This window comes from Taurulus bubalis (assembly GCF_910589615.1).
Source record: "Taurulus bubalis genome assembly, chromosome: 15".
NCBI classification, from domain to species: Eukaryota; Metazoa; Chordata; class Actinopteri; order Perciformes; family Cottidae; genus Taurulus; species Taurulus bubalis.
In genome coordinates, this window is record NC_136603.1 from 15,991,181 (window position 1) to 16,010,837 (window position 19,657).

At 41.3% G+C, this 19,657-nt stretch overlaps 3 protein-coding genes across 3 annotated transcripts; 2 read left to right on the forward strand and 1 right to left on the reverse strand.

Annotated features, from left to right (window-relative positions):
- The first annotated feature begins 927 nt into the window (after positions 1-927).
- mpc2b (mitochondrial pyruvate carrier 2b) lies at positions 928-6,010 on the forward strand. Its single transcript, XM_079230841.1, has 5 exons — positions 928-1,219; positions 3,279-3,319; positions 3,479-3,563; positions 3,929-4,040; positions 4,922-6,010. Exons 1-5 carry the CDS (start codon positions 1,126-1,128, stop codon positions 4,977-4,979), a joined length of 390 nt encoding a protein of 129 aa, XP_079086967.1. The 5' UTR covers positions 928-1,125; the 3' UTR covers positions 4,980-6,010.
- A 752-nt stretch (positions 6,011-6,762) lies between these two features.
- Positions 6,763-10,314, reverse strand: rpl24 (ribosomal protein L24). The gene is made up of 6 exons (XM_079231119.1): positions 10,289-10,314; positions 10,087-10,162; positions 9,312-9,422; positions 8,247-8,383; positions 7,411-7,474; positions 6,763-6,895 (listed from the first exon to the last, which is right to left on the reverse strand). Exons 1-6 carry the CDS (start codon positions 10,291-10,293, stop codon positions 6,812-6,814), a joined length of 477 nt encoding a protein of 158 aa, XP_079087245.1. The 5' UTR covers positions 10,294-10,314; the 3' UTR covers positions 6,763-6,811.
- A 605-nt stretch (positions 10,315-10,919) lies between these two features.
- On the forward strand, positions 10,920-15,543 carry cep97 (centrosomal protein 97; the record flags this gene model as incomplete). The annotated part of the gene is made up of 11 exons (XM_079230793.1): positions 10,920-10,956; positions 11,768-11,910; positions 12,063-12,221; positions 12,338-12,439; positions 12,565-12,678; positions 12,773-12,939; positions 13,050-13,214; positions 13,349-13,527; positions 13,658-14,303; positions 14,388-14,463; positions 14,591-15,543. 11 exons carry the CDS (start codon positions 10,920-10,922, stop codon positions 15,110-15,112), a joined length of 2,310 nt encoding a protein of 769 aa, XP_079086919.1. The 3' UTR covers positions 15,113-15,543.
- Positions 15,544-19,657: the final 4,114 nt, after the last annotated feature.

Here is a 19,657-nt window from a genome sequence, read left to right on the forward strand (position 1 = left end):
TAAAATTGCACCTTGAACTTTGAGTCTCTCTCTTCTCATACCTGCTATACACAGAGGATTGTGTGTCGGAATATCCAGAAATGCTACAGGATGCAGGGCATCCTAATAATGTTGGTATACATCTTTGTCACAGGGCCACAAGATCAGGTTCTATTGCAAGACCTGCTTTTGTTGATACTTACTTTTGGAGGTCTTGGCCTCGAGGGCCATCGACTGCTTTGCCCTGCTCCAAGATTTCTGTACTTTCACTGAAGATGTCCTCATTGCATGGTGCAAATCGAGTATTTGATTCAAGATACATATTTCATATTCCTTGTAATTCTATTTTGTCGTTGCTTCTCTTGTGGTCTTGTTGGATGCAAAACAAGATATAAATGTGCTCAATAAAATAAAAAAACATAACATAAAACAACACAAACTGCAACAGGGACTAAATAAATATAATACAAAGATGAAGGCAGATTACACTCAAGATCTTTCCGGAATACAATTGCAACATTTCATTGTAAGTACACTTGTGGTTTCTTTGTTATTTTAGATTGTTTATCAAATATGTAATACAAATAATTAGGGACAACATTCAATCAAGTCAAATTGTTCAATCTATATATTCAAACTATTGTATAAATCTTTTTTTTTAAGATCTAACTTGTGTTTATCATGTATTTTTGAAGGGGGTTCTCAATAAATAAGCGGTTAATTGTTTCCATTCATCGGGAAACGCCGGGCAGGAAAAGTAACACTCCTTTCTAAGCCAATCATATCAGGGTTCTGACCAGGCGGACCAATCAGGACCGGTGAAATATGTGACCCCGCCCTTCACGCGGTAGGTTGCATCGTACAGAGAGTCACCTCGTCGTTGTCGGTCAGTCAGAAGCGCCTGAGAAGCTAGCAGAGTTAGCATAGTCACAGCGGTTAAGGGGGAAGGTCGATGGTAGGACAGCAGCATCCTCAGAGTGTTTAAACCTCCCTGGCAGTTATTTATTTATTTATTTGACAACCTTGTGCACACAGACGAAGGCGAACGTGTTTCAGAAAAGCCGAATATTTAGCCTGCTCAGCATTTAGCGAGCTAGCTTGAAGTTCCTCTCGGTGTCTCTCTTCCATCCGCCTAACGTTACAACCATGGCCGCGCTCAGATTGTCCTATCACAGGATCCTGGACAGGATCGAGCACATGCTACCAGCCAAACTGAGACCTCTGTACAACCACCCGGCAGGTAAGGAGTGTGTATTATCTGTGAGTCTGACTGGCAGGTGTGTGTGTGTGTGTGTGATGTCTCTGAGGATCCATCCAGCTGTTTGTCTGTCTGTCCTTGATGGCTGAGCTGTGAGAGTCGTTGTTTTGATGGGTCAGTGTTGCTATGGGATACTCTAATCTGAGATTACACCATTAGATCTGTCCGAGAAGAGGAGCAGAGGTTATGACGGGAGAGTTTGAAGCGTTATCTCCTAAAACAAGATGTTTATTGAGCCAATACGTTCTGGATTTGAGGGGAGAGTTCAAAAGTATTGCCATTAAAAAATAAAAGATCAAAATGTACTTTAATTTAACCAGCACAGTTGTCTTGTTGTTGTCATCGTATCAACTTGAATACATTATAATAGCAGTTAAATCAGACCGTGTTATCACACTAAGATAATGGTCCTATTCATTCTAATTAGTAATAACTAAGATAAGATAAGCGTGTATGGAGCCTAGAGGCGAAATGCGGTTTTGCAGCTGCACAAGGATAGAATATGTACAGATAAAGTAAAATAAGTAAATAAGAAGGACATGGAACTAAACAAGAATATAAATTAAATTGAAAAAGAATGATCTAAAGACAAAATTACAAGGTTAAGTTACAGTGATGTGATTTAGTGTATCTCTGTTTAACACGCTTTAACTGATTTTTAAAACATATTCAATATTTAAAAAAGCAGCAAATCATCAGATTTGAGAAGTTGAATAAGGATATATGTTTACATTTTTGCTTGATTAAACAAGTGATTTATTTATCAAAATTGTTGCTCAATCATTATGTCTTGATCAATTTATGCGTATGCGCTAATCACAATGTATAGCCTCCCTGATATGTCTAAATCGTGTGATACAATGTTAAACATTGAAGTAAAGGGAGACCGACACCGAGCTCCAACTAACGCAGTGTAACACAACAGCCCTCGAAGAAATCTCACCTTCATGAAGTTGTGTTTTGTCAACCCACTTTCTATGAGGGCAGAAAAATGATTGTAGACACATTCAATTCATACCATTCAACAGCACCACAAACAATGATGCCAAAATACACCCAAAACAAAACGGGACACTAGAACCTTCATGAAGGTGGGATTCATTGCATCAGACTGCGTTATGTTTATATACGTAGTTAACTGAATGTATTTTTCTTATTCTGTGAGTATAACTTAGAAGAGATTCCAGACCAGCAGCTTTTTAATGGTCCGGTGAACTTTTCCATTCCTTTGCTGTCGCTAATTTAGTTTATACGAGTCTTCTCCCAGTGGCTCAATGTCCAAGTGTCTTTTACACAGATTTAAGGGAGAAAACCTAAATGAAATAAAACTATTAAATGTGATATCAACTGGTATAAATGATTTGAACTGCAACATTTCCTATTGGTCTCGGGCCTCGTTGATTGATGGTCTGCGTTGGCATCCCGCTGATGATATGATACTTGTGTTATTGCTTTGCAACATTTTGTTGTCAAAGGTTCAAAGGTATAGTAACCACAATAAAACATTTATCTTAGAAATCTTAGCCTTACGATCTGTGATGTGATATTTCATTTTTTATAATAACTAAAAAGTGTTTATAATAACTATAAAGTAAAGATGCACATGCGTCTTCAGGTCTTTTTTCTTTAATGACAAAAAAATATGCCAAATATCAATTTTATGAAGAGTTTGATCTGATCAGCTGATTATTTGACATGTGATTTTTGTAGCAATATTAGAAACATATTTAAACAATAAATTAAAGACTAGCAGCTTTTTGCTTCCTCACATGTTTCTTCCTTTTGTGTCAAAGTAAACTATACAGAGCTAATTCACTTTATTTGCGTCTGCTTCCAGTGTGTTCGGACACCCTGAGGCGTTCAGGTATCTGTTATGCAGATAATGGCTCAACCGTGGAATTAGGTTTCATCTTTACACCCGTTAGAAAACTCCAGCAGGCAGATCAGAGGCACTAGAGAGAAAACCTTCAAAAAATACTCAAATATGCATTGTTAAAACATAAATGTAAAATTTCATGTTTTCCTTATCTTTTGATTTCAGGTCCAAAAACAGTTTTCTTCTGGGCCCCAATGTTTAAATGGGTGAGTACATGTTATGCAGTTTAACTGTTTAAATTAGAGGCTTGTGAAAACAAAGCTTTGTCGTCCCAACTTTGAGGTTGGTAGCCAGTGCCACTTAAAGGGCTTGGGTATTACGATCAAGTCAAATAGATAGAAAACATGCTCTCTTCACCTCTCCAGGGTCTGGTTGGAGCTGGTCTGGCTGATATGAGTCGACCACCAGACAAACTCAGTACCTCCCAGTCTGCAGTTTTGTTGGCCACAGGTGAGATTAAATAGGTTTACCGTAAATCAAATACATCTAGACTTTACCATTATGCCTCTGATGGCACAGTGTTTCTGATTGTCACCAAAATGTATACAATTTTGAACTAAAGATGAAAATGAGTGGTAGCAGCAAACGACACAGCTGACTTGAGTTATCTGCCTCTGCTTTGAGGTATTGATGGACATTTACAAATAATCAGTTCAGAGAGAATTTGACCGATCTGTGCTAAAGTTCGTCTGGTGCATCTGATTTCGCAATATGTTTCTTCAAACAACTCTTATGTTACTCTCTTGCCAAAACAGCAGCTGGTTCACCACCAGTGTGCATAACCTTCACACTTACTGTTGTCCTCCCTCCACCAGGCCTGATCTGGTCCAGATACTCGTTAGTCATAATCCCCAAGAACTGGAACCTGTTTTGTGTCAACTTCTTTGTCGGCAGTGCGGGAGCCACCCAGCTCTACAGGATCTTTAGGTTTGTGTGTTTATTGTGGTTAATCTCCATAAATGACCTTATTATCTCTGTCGGAACCATTTTAGTGAGAGTTATGATAAGTTAGTCATTAGTGTATGTATTCCTTACTCGTTGCTGATATCACGGCATGAGTTAATGTTTAAGTGCATCGCAGTTGATAGAGCGAGCGTCGTAGTAAATGTGTAACATACAGTAGTTTTTATGTGTACTTTTTTTTTTTTTTCCTCCCCCCAATGTCAACAATTAACTGAACTCCATCAGAGAAATGAGTTTAAACATTTTCCACATGCAGGTGAAGTGACTGTGAAGACTTTAAAAAAGTGTGAAATTGACCCATCAGACCAAATGAGAAGTCCTGGAGACTCAAACTTGTTATCAAGTGTTTAGTAAGTTGAGTTCTTTTGGACTTCTTCCAGAAAAAAAGGGAAATGCACATTTAGCATCATGTGTCTGAGGACACTTTTTATGGTCTCTCAGTCGGATACTATGATTACTCAACAACTTGTTTCTCTCAATTCCCCACGAGCTACTCCACACCAGTCCAGCTGCTGGTGGTCGTGCTATTTTACTAATATGTCTTTTTTTCTTGTGCGCAGTATAATTATGTGCAACTTGATTGGATTGCTTTAATAATTGTATTAATGCCACAGGGTAAAGTCTCCCAGCTGCGTGTTAAAGCTTATTGGAGTGCAACGAAAAACTGAAGGCAACACAAGTGCATCTGCATTTTTTTTTTATGCAGATTTAAAAAAAAAAAAAAAAGTTTCTACAGCTCCTGTGATGCGTTTTCTTAATTGTGATCGGGCAACACATGAAACAGGCGGCTAATAAAAGTTTAGCATGTAATCTCTATAATGGGTCTTCTCTTTTCCTCTTCATAGCTTCAAGCAGGAACAGAAGGCAGCGCTGAAAGAGGCGGCGGCAGCAGAAGAGTCTTGAGTGCTTCTCCACTTCTCAGCGGACTGAAGGGAGGCGGCACACAGCTGCTCCTTCCCTCATCGGCCCATATTGTCTCCATAACAGCCATAACCATTGTTCCACCACATTAAGCCTGTTGTCCCTGATGGAAATGTGCACTTTTCCTTGAGTTTCAAATTTCCTCAGGGTGTAAAAAAAAAAACCCATTAAACCCCCCTCCACAAGAGACAGAACCGTTTCAACACTCTCAAGAATCCTAGTCTTTAACGCCCAAGTATTACTTGTTAAAACTACTTTTATGATTGTAAAGTCTCTCAGATCATGCTTTATATGTCATGCACTAGTTGGGAAGTTGTTGCTTCCTTCCTTCCTTCATCATACTTCAGGTGTAACAAGCCGTACCTCGTGCACTAATCTCCCAAAACATGTAAGTCTCGGATGTGTTGAACGTGGTTTCAAGGAATGTTTCTAAATTAAATTAAGGATTTAATCACAGTAGTCTTTTCATTTACTTATTTATAATTCACTTAGTTGCGGAATCTGTACCTCAGTGATTATTAGATCATTGATTACATGTAATGATTTCTTCTATTTTAATGGCTTTAATTTGTGTGAGAGCAAATCATAATTTATTAATCACTTGATTAAATCATTCTCTTGTTGTGAAAACTGTAAAGAAAGATGCTGTTATTTCCTGATTCTTTATTAGGAAAATTTAAACCAATGACACATATTCAACCTGTGCAGCTTTTTATTGATTTAGTCAACAAAGCAAACACTGATGTGCTAACAGCTCTTAAAGATCAAAATCCTGCTGTTGAATGCTTCTTTGTTACTAGAAATGTGTTTTATATTTTGTTTGTAAGAATAGCACTTTTATTGACACGTTTCCAACATAATGTAAGTGTTGTAATCACATGAATATTTTAGCAATAATTAGTGTCATCACTTAAGTATCTCTTGATCTGACTGTTTGAACAAATGGCACTTTGATGGTCGTCATTATGGCTCTGTGGCTGAGTGATTCTAATAAATCCTGTTTAACACCTGCAGCGGACCGAGTACAACATCTTAGATTACAATACAAAGATCCATTTACTCCTCATGGTTAATACTTGGTCCTCTACGCTACAGAGCAACACTTCCAGTTTCTAACATCCACAGTAGAGCGAAGTCTCAACTGACTCGGTAATTAAAGGTAAACGTACTAAAACACATCTCATCTGTTCTGCTTATGGCTTCAAACTTGTCTTAACTGACATTGTATTTGCAAAACTAATAACTGGATGAGATGTTCGCTGCTACTCAGTTCAGACAGCTCATTAAGATTTGGTGGAGCTACAATGACAACCTTTTAAGGAAGATGGCCCCTTTTCTCAGATGAAAAATTGGAAACTAAACTTATTTCAGTGTCCCAGTCTCAGGGCTTTGGTATTGTGCTCGCAGGCTCACTGGGACACTTAAGTAACACGTGAGCTTTTTCTATAATGACATTTCAAAATGTCTGACTAGCGTCTGATGTTCAACATAAAGTATCAAGAGTCTAAGGGACTAAGACAGCTGAACAATCGGACTGTCTTTAGACATTAAATCATCCAAATGTAACAAGTTCAGTTTGTAAACGTATGATGCAGAGTTCCCCAAATAGTGTATTAAATTTGATTCAAAAAAAGCCATTCTTATGAAGTAAAAATGTACTTTAACGATGTTGGTTGACGCATTAAAACCAAATATTAGCATGGACGTTATACGGGTTTCAATATGATCTTTCAACCTTGTCTGGTTATAAAATACAAACAACAAATATGGTGGTTAAGCAAAAATGTTTTATTCACAACACTAAACAGTCAGATTTAGCGTTTTCCACCAACACGAGGAGCGTTGACCTTCATGGGCTTAGAGATCTTTGCTTGCTTCTGTGTCGTCTTAGCAGAAGCCTACAGAAGAAAAGATGCGTTAAATACTTTTACTATATCATCAGTTCTACAACCGAAAGTGACGTTAATTGATAATCCAATAAATATAGATTAGCTGCAATATTATACAAGTACACAAAGCAGTGCACAGTTTAGTTTCTGTAGCATGTAGGAGGATTTGGAGGCTGGCCAATGGTGAGATGTCAAGGACCAGTACTACGATATCCAGTTAGTCTATGGCTGCAGGTGTGGCGTGAGCACTGCTGCCCAGCCTGCAAAACGCAGTCAGGCAACAGCACATAACACAGACTATCACCGTGCACACCGTCCACCCGCAGCCAAACTAATATACGTGTACATGAGTGGGAACTCGTATTTGTAAGAAACATAATAAGCACATATTCCCAAAAGTACATTTTAGTGTCTGTGATACAGGTTCTTGAAAAAAAAAAAAAAAAAAAGTGGTTTTGTTTCCAGGGTTCTTCTAAACATAAATCATAACATGCAATACAGTCTTTACTTCAGTAAAGTCTTACCTTTGCACTTGGTGCCGAGGGCTTCTTGGTTGCCTGCTTGGCCTTCTTGACCTCCTTGGCAGCTCTGAGAGAGAAACAGAAAGAATCAGCCAAACTAGAAGAGTAGTGGAGGACGAAATGGTTAAAATCCTCTCATCTTTGTGCCATCATGTGTTGACATGGATAAAAACGATTAATGGATAACAACCAGAGCAATTTTCATATAGATGCAAATGTCTTATAAAACTTCAACAGCCCTGATTTATTTGCACATTTGGCTTAATACACGTAACATATTTAGGGTTATGTACCGTGGTATATATATATTATATAAAAAAAGGGTACGGTATATATGTCTTCTCTTTATATGACCCTTTTTTTTCCTTAATAGGCTAGTTATTTCCTGAACACCGTTGTACTCATGTTAAGCTGAATCCAGCAGAGAACTTCAGTGTGAAATCTAAACCATCATTATATTTTTGTACACGCTATGACATATAGCCAAAAGAGAGCCAATGTTGGGATATTCCATATAACCGTGTCAGATTTGCCTTATGTATATATGGCAGCTCAAGCCCACATTCATGATTTCTCCTAATTTGTTCACTTGTTTCTTTACTGCAAAACATACTTGGTCTGGTCCTTACTAAATTGATTCCAAGCTGATGTGTTCATGAACTGCATAGTAACAAGAGGTTGCAAGATTAGACTGAAAGGCTTGCGGTAGGACCGCTACCACTGAGATGGCCAACGTAAATTAACACTAAAATGCCAAGATTATAAGTGCTTAATGTCTCTCCCGCTAAAACAGCCCCACAATATTAGAGTTAAATAAAAAATACTGTTCGTGTCCTCACCTGATGGCCTGCTCCCTCTGGGCCTTACGGACCTCAGGCTTCTGGTTCCTCTTGGCCATGATCTCAGCCAAGGAGGCCCCAGTGATGGCCCTCTGGAATTTCACTGCACGACGGGTACGCTTCTTTGCCACCTCTTCCTATTGTAGCACAATAAACAAGACACATCAGCAATATGTTCAGCAACATCACAACCTTGAAACATACCTGTAATAAATTAAGATAACTATAAACTGTTTTTCATCAAGGAAACAGCTGCACGATACACCCGTCCCCAGGTATCTTCTCCACCACCCGTCTCCTCTACTTTCCATCTAACGAAGCAACAACAATACTGCTAATGCAAGTTGTCACACATTCTACTAATAAGAAAGACAATGTGCTTCCAGTTGCATTTTAAACCAAATTGTGCCCTGCAGTATCCCTTAAATGCTGGTATTTTACAATTGCGAGTTGTAATGGAATTAGACTGCACATCATACAGTTACAGCTGAGAAGCACAGTAAGTAGCATGTAGGAGAATTTGGAGGCTGGCCAATGGTGAGATGTCGAGAACGACGTCAAGGACCAGTACTATGATATCCAGTTAGTCTATGGCTGCAGGTGCGGAGTGAGCACTGCTGCCCAGCCTGCAAAACACAGTCAGGCAACAGCACATAACACAGACTATCACCGTGCACACCGTCCACCCGCAGCCAAACAAAAATACGCATACATGAGTGGGAACTTGTATTTAATAGTCTCAATACTAGTGCAGACCCATCAATAGGGTTTTGTGAAGCCAAAACCACTTCCCCATCTGCCATAATGGCCACTATGACATAATGTTAGCAGTCTAGAAGTTCTAAAACAAAAACAGTTTCATAGTTTTGACAGCAGTTATAAGAAACATAATAAGCACATATTCCAAAAAAGACTCAATCAGCCAAAAATCGGCACCAGACGATGACGGAATAACAAATTGTACTTTAAAAGCAGATATTGGCTGCTTTACACCACAGTACACAATATAAGACTTAACAACCCCTAGTTACTATTAACACAGACACAGTACAGCTCGTTACTTACAGACTGGCCCTTCTTGTGCTTGCGCCTGTACAGCACAGTCCAGTTGATCTGTCTGGGGTTCCTCTTGGCCAGGAAGGCAGACTCACACTTGGCATTCAAAAACTGGAACACCTATCAAAGACAGGAAGTCGCAACCGGATTACAAATTTACAAAACCCCTGTATGTTGGACATTGATAAGTTTACTTTAATGTGCAGTCAATTGAAATAGACAAATATGGATCATTTTCATTTAGGAACATCTCAGACAGGTGCAACTCACATCTACAAATTGTGACACGTTGTATTGAAGTAATTTTAGCAGAAAGTGCGTATATGCCATCTTTCCCCATTGTGGGTATTGGTAAGGGCACTTTGGGGTCATACATTAAAGCATTACACGCTGAGATAGTTAAATAACAGTGTGTTTAAGTAGTACATATAATAATGGCTCTTCCCGGATGTATTGTACACAGTGAAGCAATTTTCTTAACATACATTTTGAGGAGAACCATGATGGTCTATCTGCTCCTCTTCTTCTAGTTAAATATACAACTATTCAACGTTACAACACCAGTGCAGTCCAACACACAACTTGTGGCTTTATCGCTAGCAGCTAATGTTAGCATGTTTCATAGCGGTCTATGGAGACCCAATCCAGAGACCATTACTTATGTTACGGACACCGATAACAGACGACACAGACAACAAAAACAAATATGTAATCCGGTCAATTGTGCTTTACACCGTATCTACAGACAGAGCAGCTGGAAACCGGTGTCGGGTCGAGTGGTTACCTTTCCGTCTATCCTGGCGTATCGGCGGCCATGGCCGGGATATATTTTATACCCGCTGAAACTGCACAACTCGACCCTGAAAACGACAAATAGCAGGCATGACTAAAAGAAGAAGGTGCATGTTCACTTTTAATACAGATAATAGCGTAAGAATGTTGATGTAAGCGCTGAGATGGCTTTTGATAGTATTCTGTACACTCACTTCATGATGGCTACGAGAGGGCACAAAACCGGAAAGAAAGATGACGGAAGCGGAAACGGAATTTGGAGACTTCAAATGGATATTTATTAACTTATAAACAGTAAATCTTTTTTCGGTCACTTGACCGACTTGTGTTAATAATACTCTACGCGTAACATAGACATATGTTACTTAATAGTTTAATGAAATGATACGTTGTCCAATAATCACAAGGGGACGTCACAAACTGACGGTTGCCTAGCAAGCGTAACAGCGGGAAAGCAATACTTTACTTTTTGGTTTAATAATGTCATATAATATATAATAAAGAGGAGAATCAAGCATATACAAAAATGAAATAAAAAAGAGTTACTATCACATCTATGCGTTTTTGTCGTTAATATTATCGGCTAGCTTCTTTCTTACTTTCTTTACGACAACCTGGTTGGCGGTAAGAAATGGCAATGATTGTAGTCTTTTGAAGCTACAAAGACGCCACTCTGTAATGAGCGAGGCAGCCCATTTGAACTACATATCCCAGAACCACATTGGTTTAACCGTTTGACAAGCGACATACGCGTCTCGTCTTTGAGACCACGGTATGCAGCAAGCTAGTAACGTTAGGTATTAACCTAGGTACTGAGGCGACAGGATGGGGGTATCAGATTTACAATTCGATACAAATGCTGGTAAGTGGTACATATTAGTTCAACTGTAGTCGTTGGGAGTGTGATTATTACCAGAATAGACATTTCTATGATTACGAGCTAGCTAATATGAGCTAGCATGCATCACTCCAGAGTGCTGCTTTTGGCCAACGGTATTAACATCAAGTGTGTCAGAGGATGCAGATAAAAACATCGTGTGTCAGTCCACTGCGGGCAAACCTATTGAGTACCTGTGTAGCAAGGTTTACCACTTAATAATCAGACCAACTCATTGACTGTTGTGTTGATGTCCTGCAGGTCGTCTGGGTGACGTTAACCTTAGTTAGTGAAATACTTGTGTTTTAAAATGAATGGGTTAAGATATGTTATTTGGTTATTTGGCAGATATTTACATATGTTTTCACAGAAGTAACGTTTGCTCTACCTACTTTCAACACAGACGGGAATGATTTCCCCTCCTCTTGTCTTCTCTATTACTCTTTTCTTAAAGGGTTACTTCGATGATTTAGTGTTATTCTTTAACAAAGTTGGATGACTTGCAGATACAGACTAAAACAAAACTCCCTCCCTTGTAAACTCCATGCCCCCAGTTTATAACACAGGCTTTCTGTTAATTATTTGAAGTTTCAAGCAGCCTAACTCAAGGTAACCTTGATCACAGTAAACTGACTTTTTCTACGTAAACTTAGTGGAGTGTCTGCCATCGGCTTTACTGCAGGTGTGTATTGTCCATATGTATGCTTAGCTGCTTTACGTATTGTGTGATATGTAGCCATGGTCATTTGCATTTGAAGAAGTGGTTCTTCAGTCTGTTTAATCTCCATCCCACAAGGACCTGTGGTGGATCTTTCAGCCAGGGGTATGCAAAAGCTGGATCAGAGTTTCACCTGCTCTGAAGACACTCACACTCTTATCCTGGACCGTAACCACATAATGAAACTGGACCATCTGGAAAGGAGCCCAGGCCTTCAGCAGGTAATTACACCCTCTGAACTATTGGCTTGGTTTTCCCTCTCTTTTTTTATACAGGCTTATAGCATAGTCACTGATAACTTTGTGCCAAAATACTAGTATATCTTCTTAATTCAATGCTTTACATCTTATAATCTTTGCCTTTTCCCCTTTAGCTATCTGTAGCCGGTAACCGTCTGGTGAGAATGATGGGCGTGTCTCGGTTAACAGAGTTGACCGTCCTCAATCTTCCAAATAACAGTATTGGATACATCGAGGGGCTCAGAGATCTGTCACACCTCAAATGGCTCAACCTGTCTGGGAACAACATTAAGGTGATGACAGGGAGTCATCACCTACCTATCTGATATATTATATCTCATGTATTTACAAAATGTCAATTTCAGCCCAAGCGGTAGTATATTAACCAACTTTAAACTCCTTTACACAGGTCATTGAGCAACTCAACAACTGTGTTTCCCTTCAACACTTGGATCTGTCAGACAATAACATATCTTCCATTGGTGATGTGACTAAACTAGTGGCATTAAAGGTGAGCGCTGGAGCCTCTGAGGTCAAAAGTAAGCTTAAACAAAAAGATGACTCTTTAATAATGTACAGTTTTTGTGTCAGATTTATTTTATGTAACTTTGATGGATTTTCTGGTCAATTTTGCAGACACTGTTACTCCATGGAAACAGCATTACAACACTTCGTACTGTTCCTGCTCACCTACCGGCCAACTTATCCATCCTCTCCCTGGCAGAAAATGAGATCCGGGATCTTAATGAAGTAATGATCTTTTTTTTTCCTTACTTGACAAAGCAGCACTGATCTCCATTTAATTATATACATGCTAATTATTACTGACCAACTTATTCCGTAGGCATCATACCTGGCTCCTCTCCATGAACTGGAGCAGCTGTCCGTTATGAGCAACCCGTGCGTTATGGCAACACCCTCATTGCCAGGTTTTGATTATCGGCCATATGTCATGAGTTGGTGTCTGAGCCTAAAGGTTCTGGATGGCTATGTCGTGTCACAAAAAGAAGGGTGTGTACATTTTTATGAGGTTCCAAACTGCTTGTGCAGTTAATTAATGCAGGAATACAATCAAAGTGTTTCAATCTTTTATTTATTGTGTATAATTATCACAATTACAGTCTCAAAGCCGAGTGGCTCTACAGTCAGGGGAAAGGACGTTCATACCGACCAGGTCAGCACGCTCAGCTGGTTCAATACCTGGCCACAGTTTGCCCTCTGACGTCCTCACCAGCCCTGGAGACGGCAGAAGATGCCAAACTGGAGAAGATCCTCAGTAAGCAGAGGTATAAATCTGAATTTAGCAACACCACAGAGACTCCAAAGACTATCCTCCAATACTCACTTCATCGCCATGAATTCCCTCTAATTGGGAAATATGTACTTTAATGACCTCATGTTTGCGCTGACATTTTTTCAGGTTTCACCAAATGCAGCTGTTAGAGGAGACTCAAGAAGGCTTTCTCAGCCCTCCTCGTCCGACTCAGCTAGACGTGGAGAGGCACAGTCCGGCACATCCAGTCCCACAGGGGGGAGCCAGAGAGCTGAAGCAAATCAGTGCACCTACACCGCCTGCTGCTCCATCAGTCCGAGAGACAGGTAAGAGGGCCTCTTTGCCTCTCTATGTGGGAGTTCCGCTGCATATGTTTTTATTGTTTCTCTTTACAAATAGTTGTGATTTTTCTTTTGTCACAATTTTAACCTTTTTGCCGCGCTTACTTTGGTACAGAGCCAGTCGTGCAGTTCAACACCTGGACGAGCTGTGACTCCTCTCACCCGTCACTGCCGGTAGTTCGCAGCCCAAGGCTTGGAGAGGAGCAACTCTATCTGGAGGATGTTCAGACAGATGAGGAGAAACTCAATGGCAGCATGCTTTCCTCAGAGTCCACCTTTCTTCCCTTCACATCTAAGCTAGAGCTGCAAACAACCCACTCTGACAGCGAGGATGAGACCGAGACATTTGAACCCGATTCCCTGGCTCCAAAGCGTCCAGCACAGCCCAAAAAGAACAACACAAACAAGACGCATCATTCACCCCCAGTGGATCAGCAAGAGAGGGGTCTTGTAGAGGAAGTTATTTCTGGTGCAACAGATGAACCAATGGTCATCAGAGATAGCACACCTCAAAATGATCTGGAAACATCCTCTGACTTTGGTAAAGCAGAGATGAAAGAAGCTCCCAAGCAGGAAGAAGTTGGTATGTGTGCCGGTAAATCAAGTTTGTTGGAAGCAGACAGGGCGGCTGTTAGAATACAGTCATGGTGGAGGGGACTGCACACTAGGTGTTGTCACCCCATGGCCAAAGAGGTGCGCAGTGAAATCCGCCTGCGCAGGATGCAAGACCACATCCTCTCCCTGTCTGGACAGTTGGACAGGTATGTGACTGACATTGTATATTTTCTGTTTCAAATGTTACATATGGTTGTGGACTTTTATATAAGTATTTGCTAATGTTACAGGGTTCAGCTGCAGTATGAAGAAGAGAGGTTACAAAGGCTGGTTCAGGAGGAAGCTATAAAGTTTCTGTGGAAACAGGTCTGTGTGTGTGTGGTAAAAATGGCGTTCCAGCGATGATGCACCTCAACATTGTCTGCTGATGGCATTGCAACATCTCACATGGCTGCGTCGATAGTTTAACACTTTCCCTGTGTTCTCCTTGTAGCTCCAGTCTATGCAGCAGTGGAAGCAGTCTGTGGAGCAGCAGCTGGCTACCATCAGTCAGGCAGTCACCCCGGTTCAGATCTCAGCTCCTGGACTATGTGTGGCTGTCAAGCCCGTTGCATCCAGCACCACGAACCCACCCGCCACAGACCTCTCGTTCCCAGACTCTGGCTTCCAGTCAACCAGTGATCAGCAGGCGACGCAGGAGGACAGTTTCCTGAGCAGCGGGACAACAGACTCTCTGAAGACAGTGCGAGCCCTCAGCCCTGCTCAGAGTGGTGTGGACAGTGCCGACTGCAGCCTGCTGGAGCAGTACCTCTCCTCTGTACAGCAGAGGGAAGAGGAGGCCGAGCAGGGGATTAGTGATAGAACAGAAACAGAACAGTTCTCCTCCCCAGTATCACCCAGCAAAACAACGCAGTCCAGCCCCTCTCCTCAGAAGACAGCAGACAACCAATCAGAAGTGCAAAGAAAGGAGCAAACCACTCCTGGCTCTGACCAAGAGTCTACACCCAACTACTGACAGTCAGGCAGAGTCTCATCTCAACTCATCTTGATTGCTGAACATGATCTCAAATAGCACTTAGTTTCACTTGTTCATCAAGACTGATCCCAGGACAGGCTTGAAAACAACACATAACTGTGAATGTAACTCACTGCAACTCAGCTCTATACATTTGGATCTGTCCTGTTATTTAACAGTTTCCGCTCTGTGTAAAAGCAATGATCGTGATGTAGCTTCAGAACATATTAGTATCTTGAAAGCCTTTATGATGGAAGTAGGTTGCTACCTCTACTGATTAAAAGACCAGGTATTGTATATCCTCTTCTCTTTATCAACATCCACTGTATTAAATACACATGTGATGAACTACAATTAATCTGATTAGTTGTTGATGTGTGGAATGTAGTGCACTTGTAGCCACAAATATAAAACAACAAGCTTTCTATCAATTAATCACATTTAAAAGCTGAACTGTTTTATACCTTTTTGTTTCAACTTTAGATCACATCAGAAAATATTGTAGCATCTTTAGCTTGAAAAAATGTAAATAAATATAAAATTATTATTGTTATTTGGTTTCATGTTCTGTTGAAGTGCTTTTCATCTTATGACCAGTAGGCACAGTAGTGTGCTATCGCCTGATTAATATTAATGAGTTGTGTTGAAGAAGTATTCAAATCATTAACATGCCACAGTATAAAAATATCAAATTTAAGTTTTGCGTATAGGCGATTTAACGTGTGTACTATTATGTTTTCATGGTCATTATTATTGATGTACTGATATGTGAGTGGTACAAAAGTGGTAGTTGAGCTAATTTCACAGTTTAATCTGTAACAATGGGTCATATTTTATAGATTTGATATGTTATGCATTTTATTGCTGAAATGTAGTGAATTAGAAGTATATAGTGGCATAAAGGGAAATACTCAAGTCATGCGCAAGTACCTCAAACCTGTATTCAAGTACAGCACGTGGGTAAATGTACTTAGCCTACGTTAGTTACGTAGTCACCGTTGCCAGGTCATCACACTCACAGCATATATAATAATATCTCCTCCTCCGCTCTCCAAGACTGCTTTGACTCAACAGACTGGGGAATGTTTAAGCAGGCAGCCACATAACGAACAAGATAACCTGTCACTTTAAAGACAGCAGAGACACACAGAGCCTGTGGCAGGGCATTCAGACCATCACAGACTATAAACCCACATCACAGACCTGCGACAGCAACATCTTTCTGCTTAACGACCTCAACAGCTTCTTTGCACGGTTTGAAGCACAGAACAGCACAAGTCCACACGAGACTCCGCCCCCTCTCCATGATCAGGTTCTGTGCCTGTCTGCTGCCAGCGTGAAGAGGACTCTCTCCACCATCAACACCCGCAAGGCAGCAGGTCCAGACAACATCCCTGGTCGTGTGTTGAGGGACTGCGCAGAGGAGCTTAAGGATGTCTTCACAGGTGTTTTAATACTTCTCTGAGACAAGCTGTTGTTCCATCATGCTTCAAGGCCACCACCATCATACCTGTGCCAAAGAAATCCACTCCATCCTGCTTTAATGACTATCGTCCAGTGGCACTTACCCCCATAATAATGAAGTGCTTTGAACGGCTAGTCATGAAACACACATCAAATCCCCCCCCCCCACCCACCCTGGACCCTTTCCAGTTTACATACCGTGCCAAACGGTCCACGGAGGATGCAATCTACTCTGCTCTCCACCCAGCCCTCATTCACCTGGACAAAAAAGACTCATATGTGAGAATGCTGACCATATACTTTAGTTCAGCATTCAACACCATCATCCCACAACAACTCACCTGCAAACTTGACCAGCTGGGGCTCAACACCTCGCTGTGTAACTGGCTGATGGACTTCCTCAGTGAGAGGCCACAAGCAGTATGTGTCGGCACCATTGAGAGCATCCTGACCAACTACGTCACTGTGTGGAGCCCTGCAGCGCATAGTGAATGCAGCTGGACGGATCATTGTTTTTTTCAGTTTCTTCGCAATTTCTCGCATGGAATAGCCTTCATGTCTAAGAACAAGAACAGACTGCCGAGTTTCACATCTCTTGGGTTCTCTTTTTCTGGCCATTTTGAGAGTAGAATCGAACCCACAAATGTGATGCTCCAGATACTCAACTAGCTCAAAGGAAGGCCAGTTGTATAGCTTCTCTCACCAGCATAACTGTGTTAAGCTCTGCTAACATAATTGCACAAGGGTTATCAAGGGTTTTCTAGTCATCCATTAGTCTTCTATGTGATTAGCACAATGTACCATTAGAACACTGGAGTGATAGTTGCTGGAAATGGGCCTCTATACTCCTATGTAGATATTTCATTAAAAACCAGACGTTTCCACCTAGAAAAGTAATTTACCACATTAACAATGTATAGTGTATTTCTGATTAATTTAATGTTATCTTCATTGAAAAAAACAGTGCTTTTCTATGAAAAATAAGGACATTTCTAAGTGACCCCAAACTTTTGAACGTTTTTTTAAACTTTTACTGTTTTTGCACTTTATTACAGTACATTCACTTTATGTCGGACAGAAGAGAAACACAATTTCAAATCTTCTGTATGCTTGCACAATGGAATAATTGACAAATAAAACTGACTTATCCTGTGGATAATAAACTCTTATTAAGCAGTTACATTTCAAGCTGACCACCAGAGGGCGCAGCGGGGCTGGAGACCCCGAGACCTCGCCCGCTGCTGTTTACCTCCCGTCAGGATGAGCCCGGGCTCGTAGTCACCAGGACGCCGTCTCGCCGGCTCTCACTCACTCCCCAAGCCGCTGCTGCCTCCCGTCCTCCGGCCAGCCTCCTCCTCATCCTCCGGCTGTCGAGCGGTCCGGCAGCATGTCCTTCTGTCGAGGTAACGGGGGAGTGGGAGCGTTGCACCGGCTAAAGCGCTTGCATCGCCCGTGTTAACGTTATCTAACATGGGTACGATGCTATGGATGATGTTAGATACGTGTTGGAATGTCAACAAAATAGGCCTTTTGTTTTCGCTCCGTCTCTTTTGTTGTTGCCGCTGCAGCCGTTCACAGCTGACCGCAACATGATGTCTCAAGATGGAAGATTCACCTAAAAAGGAGAGCCGGGGGCACGTTGAGGGTATTCAGTGACATAGAAAGAAGAAGAAGTGCATTAGGCTCTGCATGCACGGCGTAAACATCTGCCTGCTTGAACTTAAAGAGACGTACACGCGGAAATAAGCTTCTGCACAATAACCTTGATTTGGACGAGCCTTCGTGGATAAACAGGATTTGAACCACAACGCTTAACGTTAGCCGATTAATCGATAGGTCGAACGACAGAAAGTGAACACGTTGTTTAATACAAATTCACTGAAATTGGGAATTCACAACTGTCTGACATCAAAAGCCAAATGATTGATCGTAAGAGGTTTTATGTATAGAGGGATCATCTATCTCTCTGGCCTCCCTCGCTTTTGGCACCGTTTGTGTGGCCTCCTGCTTCTTGTTATCGTCTCCCTTCTGGGTTCCCTTCCGTTTTATTTTGGGCGGTTCATGCCGTCAACAGTCTGTCTGGTCGGTGTAGTCCGAGACATTTCATCTCGTGAATTCACAAATACAACATTTGTTTGCTTTTCCTTATTTGGGCAATTAGTTCTCTCTCCCTGAGCGTTTGGGGCTGACAGGGGAATATGCAATATTCTCTAAATGTATACCGAGTAAGTAACTCAAGGCTGACATCATTTCCACTTGTCAAGCAAAGCTCCATGGCATGCTTCCTCAGAAAGGGGAAGTCACAAGTAGGTTGCACCCTAATAAACCTTCATCAGATAGAACGAGGTCATCAAAGTCTCTTAACTGCTGTGCCATACTGTACATCACAGTATGCTGCTGATTCTCAAAGGTAAACGCAAAATCAGAAGTCAACCACTGAATACAATTTAGAATTAGGTGGTAATGAGGTCAAAATGGGTCGGTTTAAAGTCTCTCTGCGGAGGAGCTGATGTCACCAAACCAACAGGAGTCTTGTGCATCGCTCATAACGACTGCCAACTCGAAAGTGTGACTGTGGAGCAGGTGTTAATTGTTCCAGTGAAGTGTTACGTAGCTCCACTGCAGGCAGGACAAACATCCCCTTGGTGCTAGAGTAAGAGAGCCGTTACAGCAGTCTCTTCATCAAAGGGCCCAACATCACATGGTTGAAAGGTGGGCGGGACAGGAAATGACAGGAGCCAAACAATTATTGTTGCTCAACTGGACCAAACTAGATATGAGAGGGTGGAGACAGGAAATAATGTGGCCGTGCATCACGAGATGGAGTGACATCATCGAGTCGACAGGAAAGACAACTGATCAGATTGAATTGCCCACCAGTCAATTTCTGCAGAAACGAGCCATCCGCTTGAAACTGTTTTTTATCAGGAAGCAGCACATATTGCAGTGGTGGAAAGCATAGCATAGTTTTTAACGTTGGGAACCTACTTCCATCAGATACTAGCTAAACCAGCTAACTGTATATTGAGTAGTGGCTCCCTTTCAGCTCTAAAATGCTGCTCACACATGTATGTGTCGGTG

Coding starts and splice junctions, on each gene's coding strand:
- mpc2b (XM_079230841.1), top strand. CDS start 1,126: ATGGCCGCGCTCAGATTGTCCTATCACAGGATCCTGGACAGGATCGAG. Junction 1,220..3,278: donor TCTGTACAACCACCCGGCAG/GTAAGGAGTGTG, acceptor TTTTGATTTCAG/GTCCAAAAACAGTTTTCTTC. Junction 3,320..3,478: donor GGGCCCCAATGTTTAAATGG/GTGAGTACATGT, acceptor TCACCTCTCCAG/GGTCTGGTTGGAGCTGGTCT.
- rpl24 (XM_079231119.1), bottom strand. Junction 7,475..8,246: donor CAGAGGGAGCAGGCCATCAG/GTGAGGACACGA, acceptor TTTCTCTCTCAG/AGCTGCCAAGGAGGTCAAGA. Junction 6,896..7,410: donor CCTCGGCACCAAGTGCAAAG/GTAAGACTTTAC, acceptor TTTCTTCTGTAG/GCTTCTGCTAAGACGACACA.